The 15490-nt window shown below is 34.6% G+C and overlaps 1 protein-coding gene across 3 annotated transcripts in view; it reads left to right on the top strand.

The window, feature by feature from the left end:
* The window catches only part of PDHX (pyruvate dehydrogenase complex component X), a 78090-nt gene that overhangs the window by 40444 nt on the left and 22156 nt on the right, over positions 1 to 15490 (top strand). For 2 of the 3 annotated variants that reach the window (XM_060159421.1, XM_060159420.1), the window contains exons 4-6: positions 3955 to 4154; positions 7017 to 7115; positions 14020 to 14194. In XM_060159421.1, coding sequence (XP_060015404.1) covers positions 3955 to 4154; positions 7017 to 7115; positions 14020 to 14194 — 474 coding nt within the window. Of the gene's footprint in view, positions 1 to 3954; positions 4155 to 7016; positions 7116 to 14019; positions 14195 to 14693; positions 14743 to 15490 lie in introns of all 3 variants that reach the window. The other variant, XM_060159422.1, reaches the window with a different exon arrangement.

Genomic DNA, 15490 nt, shown 5'->3' with positions numbered 1-15490 from the left:
ATTTTGTAGTTTGAAAGTTAATGGTTGAAATTTGAAATTGTAAGACCTTCAGTTGATTCTTCTCTGTAGACTATAATATTTTTAACTGAGAAAATACCCTCTCAAAGCTCAGAGCAAATTCTACTAATTGGGAGATACTCTCAGTTCTAATTTTTTTAATACTGAAATGGGTAAATGACATTGAAGTAGTAAATGAGTCTATGTTCCCCATGAATTAAAAGCTAAATCATTTATAATCTACTCTTCCTTTCTAAGCTTCTTTGTAAAAATAGTAGCAGTGTCTTGAGGTGCTGTATGATCATTTTGATTGAGCTAATATAATTTACAGATTGGGTACTGATCATATTGAATGTTGTCTCTAGTGTCACACTGCATTGACTCCTTGCTAACTAGCCCTGTGACCTTGAGCAAGTTATTTAACCTTTCTCTGCCTCAGTTTCCTTATATGTAAATGGGAATAATAATAGCACTTCATAAGGTTTTTAAGAGAATTAAATGAGTTAATACTGTGCTAGAACAGTGCCTGGCACTTGAGTACCAGGCAAACTGGTATTCAAGGACTTAGTGGATGTCTCTCCTCCCCTCTGCATTTTAGCTTGTTATTGATTTGTTTTCTGCTTCATTGTTTCTATGTGTCTTCCTTTTAAACCAAAGTTCATAGTGTATATAAGTTAAATATATATATTAAAGAATAAAAACAAGTTAAAACTGTATAATGGTTCAAACTATGATGGAAAATCTGTACTGTTTGCAAGCCAACTAAGCCAGTCATGTGACTCAGCTTATCTCCACTAACCATTGTGCACGTTCCTTCAGTACTCACTTAGCAGCTCTCAAACTGTTCTGTTTTAAAGAAGAAAAATATTTAAATAATTTCTTAACTTACTGATTATTTTTTAATGCCAGAATCAAAGCAGACAGTATTTACCAGCACCTCTCAAACAATTTCTCTGTTGCGAAATACTGCTGTAGATATTTTGTGTCTTTAGCATCTCATATCCTTGGGTACACTGGAGCTTATTAAGGGGGCTGTATTTAGCACATTTGCAGATAATACATTTCAGCTTTGGGGGATGTCTCTGGTAGAGAGGACACACACCAGGGGTCTGCGCCTAGGGATAGAATTCAGACTCTATAGGTATATGTATACTGAGAAATAGTTTGTCACAGAAATAGTTTGTATCAATGTCTCACATGTCGCTGTTTACCCAGCCTCATGCTGGGCCTTTCGATATGAATTTCCAGTCCTTCCCAATGGGGACAGTCCTCTGTAGTTCAGTCTTGATCCAAGTTGAGTATATTTTTGTTTTAAAAATAACTTGGAGGAAAACAACACCGCAATCATAATAATAGCATCTTTCCAATTTATGTAGTACTCACTAGATGTCTGGTACTATTCTGAGTGTCTTGTATATAACTCATTTATTTCTTATGATAATTCTGTGAAGTAGTTAGTAGTATTATTTCCATTTTACAGATGAAGAAACAGGCATGGTGAGATAAAGAAACCTCACCAAGGTCACATAACTAGTAAGTAGCAGAGCCAGCATTGAAGCCCAGGGAGCCTATAGAAAACTGCGAGGGAAGGCTAGTAGTTTAAATGACAGACTCCAGATCGAATATTTGAGCATTAACGGGCTGTTTTAGCAGAACTAAGTGTAAAAATCTTGCATTTAATATTAAATCAGTGACACAAGAGTAAGGGAGAATTTTGATCAAGTAAGTCAAATGCCTGGGAAAAGACCTGGGCCTCTGAGGTGTCGCAAAGCTCCAGATGCTGTAGTGGAGCAGAGCGCATCCACAGTGCTAACTTAGAGGGAGCAGTAACAAAGGCTCATTTGGTTTCTCAGCACAGTTTTGAAAAGAGCATATTCTTCTGTTACTGAGTCTACACAAATTTTAAATATTTGCTGACCACAACATAAGCAAATATCTACAGGAAACTAGCACGCCTCTAAAAGATCTCTTATTGCACTAAGGGAATAGAAAAAGAGAAGTGATTTTAAATTGTATAGTGATTTTAATGACTTTAAATGGAACTATAATAGGCATTATTTTCTTATAACTTCTATTAATATGTTCAAGTTGTGTGGTAGTATATCATTGTTCATGGTATTTGGATTTCATGTTTCATCGTGTCATTTTTTAATGGAAAAATATGAGTAGTTAAAAATAAAATCTACTTGATATTTAGATATGGTAAAAATGGAAATGATACTAAATGCTCATTATTGCCCACTTGTGAAGGTGTCAATAAGTAGGGTATATACGGAATCATTTATATGATTTATTGTAGTAAATGAAACAAGGTGAGGTGTCAGTTTCAGATTCTACATAGTATCTGATTCAGGTTTTAGAAACCTATTGATATTTTTAAAATAAAACTTTCCTTTTTTTAAAGAATGCTTTTTATTTGAGTGAGGTTCTTTGAACTTGGATATTGATCCTATTTCTGGTTCAGTTTTGATAGGAATTAACATCAAGTGTACTTCATATCACTTAATGCTTTCTTCTATCAATTTTTTAAGAAAATTGATCATTTTACTTTGTGATTTTGAGTTAGCAGTTCATAAGCAGGTAAATAGACATTTTCAGAAGAAGAAAAAGTGTTAACCCATTAGTAATCTTAACTCATCTTTTTGACATAGTAAAGAAAAATGAGCAGTCCACAGAAGTGAAACTTTTTAGTATGTGATGAACAACTAAACAAATTGTTCTTGGGTTGTTTAGCATTTTTCTTTCCTCAGCCACAATTCATTAAACATCCTTATTTAGTTTTACGTACCCATTTCTTTTATATATTTACTGTTCTTCTCCATCAGTAGTTAGTAAACTTAGAAAGCTTCCTAACTCTCAGAATTTATGCCTTATTATTTTAATAGTGCACATATTAATAACCATGAAAATTACTGTTACTTAGAAAATGTCAAACCCATTCTAAGAGTTACGCTTTTACTTATAATTACTATACTAGTGACTGTCCTGCAGTCTGTCATTCTATTATTCATTAGATTACATCTCTAATGAACCTTATTTAAAGTAATTGAAAGGGAACAATAGAAAACTTTGAAGGAATGACATTTTCTTCCAGTACTGAACTTATATTATCATCTGAAGGTTCTCTAGGGACTTCTTTTAATAAGTAAATAAGAATCAACTCTTTCTTTATAAATTAATGCTGCTGAAATGCTTCAAATATATTTGAGTTTAAAAAAATCATCTTCGATCTTATTTATGTTTTTAGTTGGCAATATCTATGAAAAAGTGGTCAGCTGAGACACCACCATGTTTCTTATGTACTTACAGAAAATTCATGAGGTTTTTATTTTATTTCTTAGGTCTTTCAAATATACATACAGGGAAGAAATTAAATATAGAGAAATGTGGAAAGTATATTTAACATTATTAACCACAGTAGTTAACCAATTCTGTCTATACAATGGGATGTCCTTTTTTCCAGAGACTAAGTTTACTGAAAAGATCTTACTTTAAATTAATTTTCATAAATATGACTTATTTGAAGGAATTAATCCCTTATGAAATCTTGGAATTCTCTAAGCCATTGTGGAAACTGTCTGGGAAAGACCAATAGTTAAGATATGTTACTACAACTCCTGTTTTGGATTTGTACTGAATGACATCAAGAGGAAGATGGTAATGGTAGCTCTTATATATTTGAAGCCTGTGGGAAAGAGAAGAGATTCTAGATTTTTTTTTTTTTTTTTTTTTTCAGGAGGTAGAATCAGTAACTGGAAGGAGGAGAGTAGTGAAAAAAGGGGTAAGTGCGGGAAGGTAGGCAAGGCACATGAAAGGCGGAGGCAGGCTAGCTCAGGTGTAGATTTTAGCTCACGTTAAGAGAGATTTCTAACTGGTACAGAATTATCCAAGGAATAAACTACTTCATGAAGTCATGAGTCTTTCCATCTCTGCAATTATTTTCTTTTTAAAATATAGGTTGCAGAAGGATCTAAAAATATACGGCTAGGTTCACTAATTGGTTTGCTAGTTGAAGAAGGAGAAGATTGGAAACATGTTGAAATTCCCAAAGATATAGGTCCTTCGTCACCAGCTTCAAAACCATCAGTGCCTTGCCCTTCACCAGAACCACAGATTTCTACCCCTGTCAAAAAGGAACACACACCAGGAAAACTACAGTGAGTATGTTTATTTGAATGATGTTATTTAAAAAAAAAAAAATGTTACAGCAACTTTTTGAGTATTTTAATCATTATCCTTTTTAAAACTCCTTTGTACATTAAGTAGGAAGTTGCTGCTCTTCCCTTTTTTTCTCTTAGGAAACTGAGGTCTAGGAATGATTATTTTACCATCATTGTTTATTCCACAGACAAATAGTATTGAATACCTACTATATTCCAGGTACTGTGAAGGCCCTGTACACCTTGTGGAGAAAAAGACAAACAGCCTGTGTCCCCACTGAGCTTGAGTTAGGCTTTAGGATTCCAGAATGGAATTCAGTGTACCAAACTTCATATTGTGTTCTCATTCGTGGAATCCTAATTACTGTAATGTGAATTACAGTTTCAAATGTATAGCTGATATAAAATGAAATTAGCATTTTAACATGCCTTCCTTTTCTAACTACCCTGCATTTGAGTTTCTGACATGTATTAGAGCTCGATTTTGTCCAGTTGTTCTGTAACAACACAGATACTTAGTAAACATCGTTTCACTTTAGCTTTCCATAACTTTAATCGAAGGACTCTGAAAATTATGTTTTATTTATTTACTTTAATATTCTCTATAATTATATGAAATTCCTTTTTTATTGTAAAAAAAGTTCTTTTTAGAAAAATGGTCCTATTAAGAATGCTTTTGAGCATAAATAAAAATGCAGACGCTTTCATTTTTATATTTTTTTCCAGTCATTTACCATTGTCAGTTCTTGTTAGAAGAAGTTGCCAGTGTATTTGAAGTACTGAGTTTTAACTTTCCATTATCATACACAGTATTTCTGACTCCATTGCCTTGACTCTTTATTTTCCATGAAAATCACAAGGTAGGCTCATGGATGCTTGGTACTTAATGCTCTTTTCCCTTTTGCAAAGGTAGTATACTCTGTGATTTTGTTAATATCCAGTGTTAGAAATTTTCATGGGTCTGAAACCCCATGGTGTAGTTTAAAAACAGCTGACCTGTGAACCTGCACAGTGTTGGCCCATGTAGTGATTTAAAAAAAATTTTTCAGTTGGTTTGTTACTAGCTAATCTTACATTAAAACCTAAAATTTCAGGGCTTCCCTGGTGGCGCAGTGGTTGAGAGTCCTCCTGCCGATGCAGGGGACACGGGTTCGTGCCCTGGTCTGGGAAGATCCCACATGCCGCGGAGCGGCTGGGCCCGTGAGCCATGGCCGCTGAGCCTGCGCATCCGGAGCCTGTGCTCCGCAATAGGAGAGGCCACAACAGTGAGAGGCCTGCGTACCGCAAAAAAAAAAAAAAAAATCTAAAATTTCAGTTTCTCTTGAAAAATCTGAAGATTTGGTACCATTGAGCCCATATCAACTAGAGCTGTTTCCCAGAAATGCAGAAAATGCCACATTTGTTCCTCTCCTTTTCGGAGTTATAAACTTCTGGATCTAGCCCGTTTTACTCATTTTTAAAAATATGACTGTGTAGTTATTTGTATTTGCTATTAGGCTTAAAGGTCTTATTTGAAGAGTAGACACTTATTCATGTGACCTATTGGTGTGTGTCTCAGTTTCCTTGTCTGTAGAATCAACATAATTGTGTTTACCTCTCTTCTTTATATATGAAGTAAAAATGCTTGCATGTAAATACTAAGGACTTGAAAAAATATGTTAAGATGTAATTCAACAACAACAACAAAACAACCCAATTTAAGTGGGCAGAGGACTCAAGTGTGCATTTCTTCCAAAGAAGATGTACATATGGTCAGTAAACACATAAAAAGATGTTAGGGAACTGCAAATCAAAACCACATTGAGATATCACTTTGCACTAATTAAAGTGGCTGTTATCTAAAAACAAGAAAAAAAAAACCCAAAACAGAAAGTAACAAGTGTTGCTGAGGATATAGAGAAATTAGTATTTCTGTGCACTGTTGGTGGGAATGTAAAATGGTGCAGTCACTCTGGAAAACAGAATTGCTGTTCCTCAAAATATTAAAAATAGAATTACCATATTATCCAGCACTTCCTTTTCTGGATATACTCAAAGGAATTAAAAGCAGGGTCTTGAAGAGATATTTATATACCCATGCTCATAGCAGCAGCATTCACAATTGCCAAAAGATGGAAATATCCCGTATGTCTAAAATGTGCTATATATATACAATGGAATGTTAGTCTTAAAAAGGAAGGAAATGCTGACACATACTGTAACGTGGACGAACCTTGAAGATATGCTAGGTAAAATAAACCAATCACAAAAGGACAAATGATGAATGATTTCACTTATATGAGTTACCTAGAGTAGTCAAATTAGTAAGGATAGAGAGTACAATGATGGTTGCCAGGGGCTGGGAGGGATGGGGAGTTACTGTTTAATTGGTACAGAGCTTCATTTTGGGAGAATGATAAAGTTCTGGAGATGGGTGGTGGTGATGGTTGTACAACATTGTAATTGTACTTAATCCCACTCAATTATAACACCTAAAAATGCTTAAAATGGTAAATTTTACATACATTTTACTATAATAAAAAAAACATGAAGGAACAACATAGTTTCTTATTGATGTATGTGGTGAGGAGCCATGTGAAAAGTGATTAGTCAAAATAGAAGCTTTCTCCCTATGAATATTTATTCTTATTAAAAGTGTTTTGAAATAATAACTAGTTAAATTTGTATGAAAATGTTTTCATAGTAAAATAAACCAGGTTAGTACAGATTAATTTATTTGACTGTCACTATGGGAGTCATTTTAGCTATAATAAAGCTAAAATGACTAATTCTAATTCTCAGCAAAACTGTGGACATTTAGATATATTTGAATCAAATATAAGTGTTCATTGTTTCCATTAATTTTCATGTTTTCTTTAGGTTCCGTTTAAGTCCAGCTGCCCGCAATATTCTGGAAAAACACGCACTGGATGCTAACCAGGGCACAGCCACTGGCCCTCGGGGGATATTCACTAAAGAGTACGTGTGTGCTTTTTGTAATAACCAGTTCCATTATTTATCATGATCATCTTTTTCTGAAAGTATTTAAAGAAGGGCTTATTTAGCATTAAGATTTAAAAGGAAATACACTGTTCTTTTGTACTTTTAATTGCTTTTGTCAGCATAAAATGTATTTTATGCAAGGGTTGTTTTTTGAATAATTGCAGCGTTACTGAAAAATAGTTCTAATTTGATAACTAAGCCAGAACCTTAGAAATGATGATAAATGGAGAAAATTAGAGTGCAAAATGGTGAATCTTTATATTGTTTTTAAGTTTGTATGAAATAATCATGCAATCACATTTAAATTTCTGAAGCATAGTTTAAGAAAAAAATTCATTCTTAACCCATTTGGATTTTGCTCACGTGTACAATCAAAGCAATTTCCATAGGCAGTTGGTCTCATTTTAGATTTTCTTTTCTATTCCGTTTCTCAGTCTGTCCGTGAATTAGTACCTCACTTTTTTAGGACCACACTACTAATTAGAAATATTTTATAGTAAGCTTTAAAATCTGATAGAGCTATCCTTTCTCTTCTTTTTCAGTAAACCAGTTTTCTTGGTTTATTTTTATTTTACTATTCTTCCAAATGAATTTTAAACAATTTGTCTAGCCCTACTGGTGGGGTTGGGCAGGAAGACTATGTTCTTTTTATTGGGATTGTAGCACATTTTAAATTAACTTTGGGAGAAGTGAAATCTTTATGATGTTGAGTCTTCCTGTTCAAGAACACTATGTGTTTCTATTTGTTTAACTTTTGTGTCTTTCAAGAATATGTTAAAACAGATGACCCCTGCTCTATTGAAAATTAGTCTGGTGAGGAAGACAGGTTAATCAAATAGACATATGAGCTAATGTGAAATTGCTATAGTGGTGTCTGCCACATTTCTACTAGAGTAATATTAAATTTTCAAATTGAGTTAATGTTTTAAAGCAATATGCTTATTCCCTGTTTATCTACTATTGATAAAAGTGATCAGTAGTATTTGGCAGAAATTTTTACAAGGTGAGGTAGAGCAAAGTTATGAAATTATTAAGTGGCAAACCAGGTGACTTTTCTTTCTTTTCATTGGATTATTTTACTGTTCATTAAAGCATTGGTTTATTGTTGGATATTTCTTTTAATGAAAGCAATACCCTTTAATTCTTAGATATTCTCATTTATCTGTACTTCAGCCTTACTGATTTGTTAATCAGACAGGTGTGTGTGGTTTTCTTAAACATATAGTGTGAAGTTTGTGCCAACATACTCACATGAGTTGGAAATCAGCTGTTCTGACCCCTGGCTGAAACGCAACATCCTGGACTGTGGATTTTTAATTAAAAGACTTAAAAGTTTCACTTAGCCATAAAAAATTAAAATAAAGAATCCTGATAGGTAGTTAAGCCTAGTTTTTTCCCCACATTAATCCTTATTTAGTATATACTACTTGTATCTTAATTTTGTTAATCTTCTACCAGTCCATACCTTATGAAAAAGTCTCTGTCTGTAAAAATGGGAGAAAACAACTTTCTTTATAACATGGTAGACTTACCCATATATATCTGAGGGATAAGATAAAGAGTCTATATTTAATTCATTAATTGTTGAAGATTTGATGAAATGTAAAATAATCACAGATGTAACTTAGAAAGATCAATTTTGCAAATTTGTGAAAGATAAATTGGAGCAGAAAAAGACTTGAGGTAAGGAGATAAATTAATAGGCTCATAAAGTAGTCTAGCTAAGAGAGAATGAATACTCAAATGTGGGTAGGAACCTAAAAGAGAGATCACTGATGGATACAGCATTATAAGGAGAAAATCCAGAAGCCTGTAAAGGATAGAATGTAGAGCACAGACCAGGATAGCAATGAGTCAAGGGAGGAACTTGGGATTCTGTTCCAGGTGATGACATTTTGGCCCCATAAATAGAAATAAGGGATTTGCAGAAGCATTTGTCTTGGTGGAATAACTAATGTGTTTGGTTTGAAGCTTATTGTCAGTGCTGACAAACCAGATTCCAGATATTAAAATCAGTGAGGTGAAGATGCATCTTGGGAGATAGTTTGGTACTAGAGAGGAAGGTTTGATAAAGTGATAGTTACAGTTGAGATCATCAGTAGGTAAACATTTTAGAAGGCAAAAATTTCTGTATTGGAGGATATCTAGGAGATGGATATAAGTCAAGGAGGAAGGGCTCTGAGAAAAGGCTCTTGAAGTTGGTGATTAGTGACCGTTTAGAGGGCAAATCAGTGGTGTGACGGCAGTGGGGTAAAGAAGTAGAGTTTTCTTTTTCTTTCCCTTCTCTTTCCGTATGTGCTTAATACATATACGATGAACAAGTATCTTTTTTAAACCCAAGTTGAAAGTTATCATAGTAGTCTGACATCTCCTAAGGAGGACAGAATGGTGTTATCTTGTTGGATACCCTAAGGAAGCACTATTACAGAGTTATGATTTTGATATCTTTGCTATCTTTGTCTGCCTATTACCCAGTCCTTTCCCTGCCCTTTAACTCCCTACTATAAAGACCCTTCGGTCTTTAAAATATGACATATTACAAAAGATTTCATGAGGAAAATGGATCCTTAAAGCATGCATTATTGAGAATATTTACTTTGTATACTACTAAAGATACCTTGTTTTAAGTTAAACACTGAGGTGAGCTTTGGAAAAAAAATTTGTCCTCGTGTCATCTACAGAAATGTCATCTTCTGGTAAGACTGACAAATTGCAGCCTTCAGCATAAGCTGTGCCCCAAATACCTTAGCACACATTCTTGAAATAATGAGAGACATCCTTCCTTCTTACCTTGTCAACTAAAAGTGCAAGTAGAAGAGAAAAGTCAGTTGCAAGAGCTGAGGAGGTGTCTCTGACCCATTGTATTTATGAAGAAAACCATAAGTGTCATGGTTGCTATTTTAATGTTTCATGAAAGCAAGCATATTGCTCAGAGTATATGTTGTGCAAAAGCATGTAGACTTTGCTTTGCCTGTACATGTAACTGTTTTAGGAAAACAAGTGCCAGGGACACTGTTGGAGGTTCTTGGCCTATAGCCTAACTTCTTTGGCATATCTACGTCTTAAGTCATACTTGTAGCTAATGTTTGTGTTCGTATCACAGCATCACAAATATAGTAGGCATGACAGTCATGTCTAGTATGTTTTCAGTGATACTTCTTTTTAAAACTAATTCGTAGCACACCCAAATGACTTAAGGGATCTGGTAGAGAAGGTTCTGCCTTAAGTGAATGCCCAAAGCAGAAGTGAATGGTGTATCAGTTTTTCTCTAATTTTTATAGCTTTTAATATCTACCTGATTCTTCAAACTTAGACTGATTAATTACTTAATGGACAGAAATCATTAAAAATCTTTCTCTGCATTACAGAAACTAAATTATTGGCTGTTATTAAACAATAATTAACATTCATACTTTATGAGGTATATAAGTGTAAAATCAGCAATAAAAGTTTACTGTGAGCCCATGGCCAGAATTGCTTTTCTGCTTGTTTATGATTCATGACTCCTACTTACTTTCAGGGATGAACCTAAACTGCCTTTTCTTGATAAAAATAGTAAGTAATAGTAATGCTGATAGTGAAATAAGAATATGTCTATTAAGTGTGACCAACCTTTTTTAAAGTAGAATGTATTCAGGCATTATTTTAGATTTTTTTAGTCTCCTCAAGTGTTCATTGTTTTCTGTTGTTGTTGTTTGTTGGTTTGTTTGTTTTTAACCGATTACTGCGGGTACACTAGTGATCCCTGTATAAAGAAATCAGTGTGTTTTGTATATGCCATTCTGATGCTAAACTTTAAAACCCAGATTAATAATAGATTTTGTTAGAGAGATGTATTTACCTTATATGATGAAAGGGGACTAGTAATGTTAGACTGTAACAGCTCTTAAACGTGAAGTATCCTTTGTTAAAGGTATTTTTCTAAAACAAAAGGCCTTATCTTATATCAGTGCTCACACTTTTATCTATGTGGCCAAGGTTTTGACTCATGACATAAATCCCCAGGAATTGTAGGGCAGTCATTTACTTCACATGTAAATATTATAACAATTAACTGGAAAAATGGTGCTTTGGGTTAGAAATATCATAAGTAAATTTAAAATTAACTTCCAAATAGGAGTAAGCTTGCTGTTAAAAAGCCTTAAGAGCACATAAGCTCATTCCCCAGGACACTCAGTCTTTCTGCCGTTACCATCAGGTTTGTGGCTCACCCTTGGAGAACCAGGCTTGCCTCTAGTTATGTTCCTGTTACTTTTTGTGTGGTAGGTGAAGGGCCTTTGTCTGGAGGTCCTACTTTTAGCTACTTCAGACTGGGTAGATAACTATTCTTCATTCAATCACAGAATTGTTGTTAATCCGAGATATGCTCATTTAATTCTTTCTATTCTAGCCTTTTCTTCTGAGAAAAAATTGTTCCGACTCTGCCTAGTTTAATTGGCATACTCTACACAGGTATTAGAAAGGTAGTAGGAAATACACAGGCTTTGGAGTTGGCCATACCCAGGTTTGGTCCCAGCCCTGGCAGCTCCTAGCTGCCTACCTCTTCAGCTTCACCTTTAAACCCTCTCCACTTTGTTCACTGCCCTCCTTCTATGCTGGGCTTCCTTCTGTTCTTAGAAGCCCTAATTTCCCTGCCTTTACACTTGCTGTTCTCTGCCTAGAAACATGCTTGTCCCAGCTGTTCTTGAGACTTGCTCCTTCATGTCCGTCCACAGAAATATTATTTCTTCAGTCCTTCCCTGACCGCCTTGTTTTAAAGTAACACCTCCTCTCACTCATGACTCTCAATCTCATTACTCTGCTTTATTTTCTTCACTATCTGTTCATTTGTTTACTTGCTTAATGTATGACTCTCCTATAGAATAACACTCCTTGTTGGGAAGTGTTTTAACATTATATTTTCAACACCTAGAGTAGAGTAGGTGCTTGAGAACTACTGACTTAGAAATGGAATTTAACCTCTTTGAACCTACTTACTCATTTATAAAGTGGGAATAATAATACCTCCCTCACATGGCTGGTGTAAGATTACATTAACATAACCACAGTACATACACAAGAGGCTCACTTTTCCACTTCTATTCCCTCTTTCAGTACTTAAAGATCAAGGATGATACAACCTTTAAGATTTCTTTGTCAGTCTGACCTCTTATCTTAAATGTCAGCTCTTTAATTTTGAAACAGGTAACTTACTTGCACTTAATGTTAAGTTCATGTATCCCTTTCTGGACCTGATATAAAAATCATAGACTCTCCTTCCTTAAAAATGTACCAGTACACATTGGGAGATCCCTCCCATGATGCCTCCCCAAGCTAGAGCATTCCTGCCTGTGTCAATTTTCTATTGCTGCATGACAAATTGCAACAAACTTAGTAGCTTAAAACAACACCCACTTATTATCTAACAGTGCTGTGGGTCAGAAGTCCTGGTCCAGCATGACTGGGTTTCCAGCTCATGGTCTCACAAGGCTGAAATCAAGGTGTCAGCCAGGGCTAGGGTCTCATCTGAAGGTTGGAGCCCTCTTCCAGGTTCACATGGTTGTTGGCAGAATTCAGTTCCTTGGGGTAGTAGGAGTCTGAGCCCTGTTTTCTTGCTTGCTGTCATCCAAGGATTGCTGTCACCTCCTGGAGGCCTCCTTCAGGTCTTTGCCACGAGGTCACCTCCATAGACAGTTCATAAATGCCTGTTTGCTTCTCCAATGCAAGCAGGAGAATCGCCATTCAAATTTCTTCTTTTAGGAATTCCCTGTTCCTTTTAAAGAACTTATCTGATATGTCTGACCCTTTCAGAATAGTTTGCCTTTTGATTAACTCAGTGTCAGCTGCTTGGGGACCTTAATTATGTCTACAAAATCCATCACCTTTGTCATGTAATGTAACCTAATCATGGCAGTGACATCCATCATATTCACAGGCCCACCCACACTCAAGAGAGATTATATGGGGTATGTACACCAGGAACAGGAATATTGGGGCCATCTCAGAGTTCTGCCTAGTATGTGATAATATCAAATCATTAACTGTGTTTAAGAAATTTTAAAAATATAATTTGCCTTTAGATTTGTGTTACCCTGAAGTTGTTTTTAGACTATGTAAAACCTTTTTGATTTAAAAAAATTTTTAGATTTAAAACATTTTTAAGTACTTTAGAATTGTCAGATTAAAATTTTTGAAAAAACTGTTTTGTTTAAGGAAGTACATGACTTTATACCACTGTAACTTCGAATGGATTGAGAGTTTGAATAGTAGTCTAATTATATCCTTGTAATAAACAAAGACACCTTTGTTTTGCAGAGTAATACAAAGGCAAGTCTGTTACTTGTTTAGTTATTTTTCATTCTAAATGCTGCTATGGCTTAGGTTTATTACATTAGATTGTGCTGATAGCATTTGAGGTATGATTTCCTGGCCATAAACAAGCTAATTTGTACCAGGATAAACAATGCTTTAGTAAATATTCTAATGAAAGTCATAGGTACAGTAAGCTTGACACTTTCTGAATGCTATATGAAAATTATTTCACAAATACCATGAATGAGGGTATAGCTTAATTTATGAATTGCTCATCTACCAAAAGACACTGCCCCCAGAAAAAAAGACTGATTTTCCTTTAAAAAATAACTGTCTACACCCAATACTTTGATAAAATCTGTTTGTTGTTTTATTTTAAAAATGTGCAAATATTGTAGCCATTGGACAAATATGAATCAGTAGAACAGGTAAGAGACAAGATTTTCTTGTCTAGCTCAAATCGTTTTGCATTGTAGCCTTGACATCAGTGTATTTCTTTATTTTCCCTTCACATCTGGCCTCCATTTTCTGAACGTTCTTATATTCCTGGTTGCTAATCATGGTTATCTAACTCCCTTCTTATCTCCAGGGATGCTCTCAAACTGGTCCAGTTGAAACAGATGGGCAAGATCACTGAATCCAGACCCACCCCAGCCCCGCCAACCATTCCCACAGCGTCTTTACCCCCACAGGCCACAGCCAGGCCATCTTATCCCCGGCCAATGATCCCTCCAGTATCAACTCCTGGACAGCCTAATGTAGCGGTAATGTCATCTGAGTAGATTTTTATTTTTCAGATTTAAGCGAGAGAGAAAATAAGAACCATTGCTCTATGTTTCATGAGTTCTTTTACCAGTCCATTATAGTAGTAGCTCAAAGTGATGAAGACAAAAATTCTCTAAATGTTTTGTTTTGCACATTTCCATAAACCAGATTTGTTTGTACAGTGCTAATAACTTCCAAATAGAATTATGATTCAATTTAAATTTGCCACAAGTTCCACAATGTCAGTGCCATGTATATGCTCTATAATCGTGATACTTTTCATATCTTTTTTTTCTTGGGTGTGATACTAATAATTGGTAGCTGATACCAGCTCCCTTTTGTGCATATGTTTTATTTTTTGACTAAGGGAGTTGATAGTCTTACTGTGAATAACTATAGAGATTGTATAGCTAATCATTCTTTACTTCTTGGATACATGTAATAGCCCTTTTTTGTTTTCAAATTACTCCATTTTGCCTCTCTGTCTCCCTTTCTTAGTACCTTTTATGTCATTTGCTTCCCATCAGAAGAAATGCAAGATAATCAGGTTTGTTATAAAGCTGAATGGGCACTGAAAAAAATAAATAAATAAACCTACACTGCTTTTTCTGATGGAGAAATATATTCCAATATAGTATTTTAAAAGAATTAAAAACAGTACAAGTTTCATGAGAAACAGATTTTTTAAATGTACATTAATGATTCGTGACTACATACACAAAAGTTTATGAGTAATCAAATCTTATTTCTTTAAAAAGTAAGTTATTCAAATTTGAAAGATAAACCTTTAAAATTCTTACAGTATGTAGACAGCATTTATTTTATTTGATCAAGTATTTTGCTAACATAAGATGTTTAATTCCCACAGAAAGCATTTATAAAAAAAGAAGTCAGCTGTACTTTTGGCTGATTTGTATTATCCTAAGTGATTGTAATCCAGTCCCAGAATGGAGTGAAGGACAAAGAAGGAATTAGACATAATTTAAGGTCCATCATATTTTTGTTAGAGGTTCAAGGAACAGAATGGAAAAGCTACAGTAAAGTTACAGGAAGATTTTATTATCCCATTCATACTTTATGAGTTTCTTGGAAATAAGATGCTCATGTGATTTTTTATTTTTAATTACAAACCAAAATAGAAATAATTTGGCAGATTATCTAGTATTTTGAATTACCTTTTTCTCATGTATGCCATTTTTACAAGTAAAAATTGCCTGTAGTTGTTGATTTATTGATTGCTTTGAGTTTTATTAAGAAGTGATGTTTGTAACAGAAGCTACTTACAGGCTTGTAGG

This window comes from Lagenorhynchus albirostris, chromosome 9, assembly GCF_949774975.1.
Source record: "Lagenorhynchus albirostris chromosome 9, mLagAlb1.1, whole genome shotgun sequence".
Taxonomy (NCBI): Eukaryota; Metazoa; Chordata; class Mammalia; order Artiodactyla; family Delphinidae; genus Lagenorhynchus; species Lagenorhynchus albirostris.
This window is presented reverse-complemented; position numbering and strand designations above follow the sequence as displayed.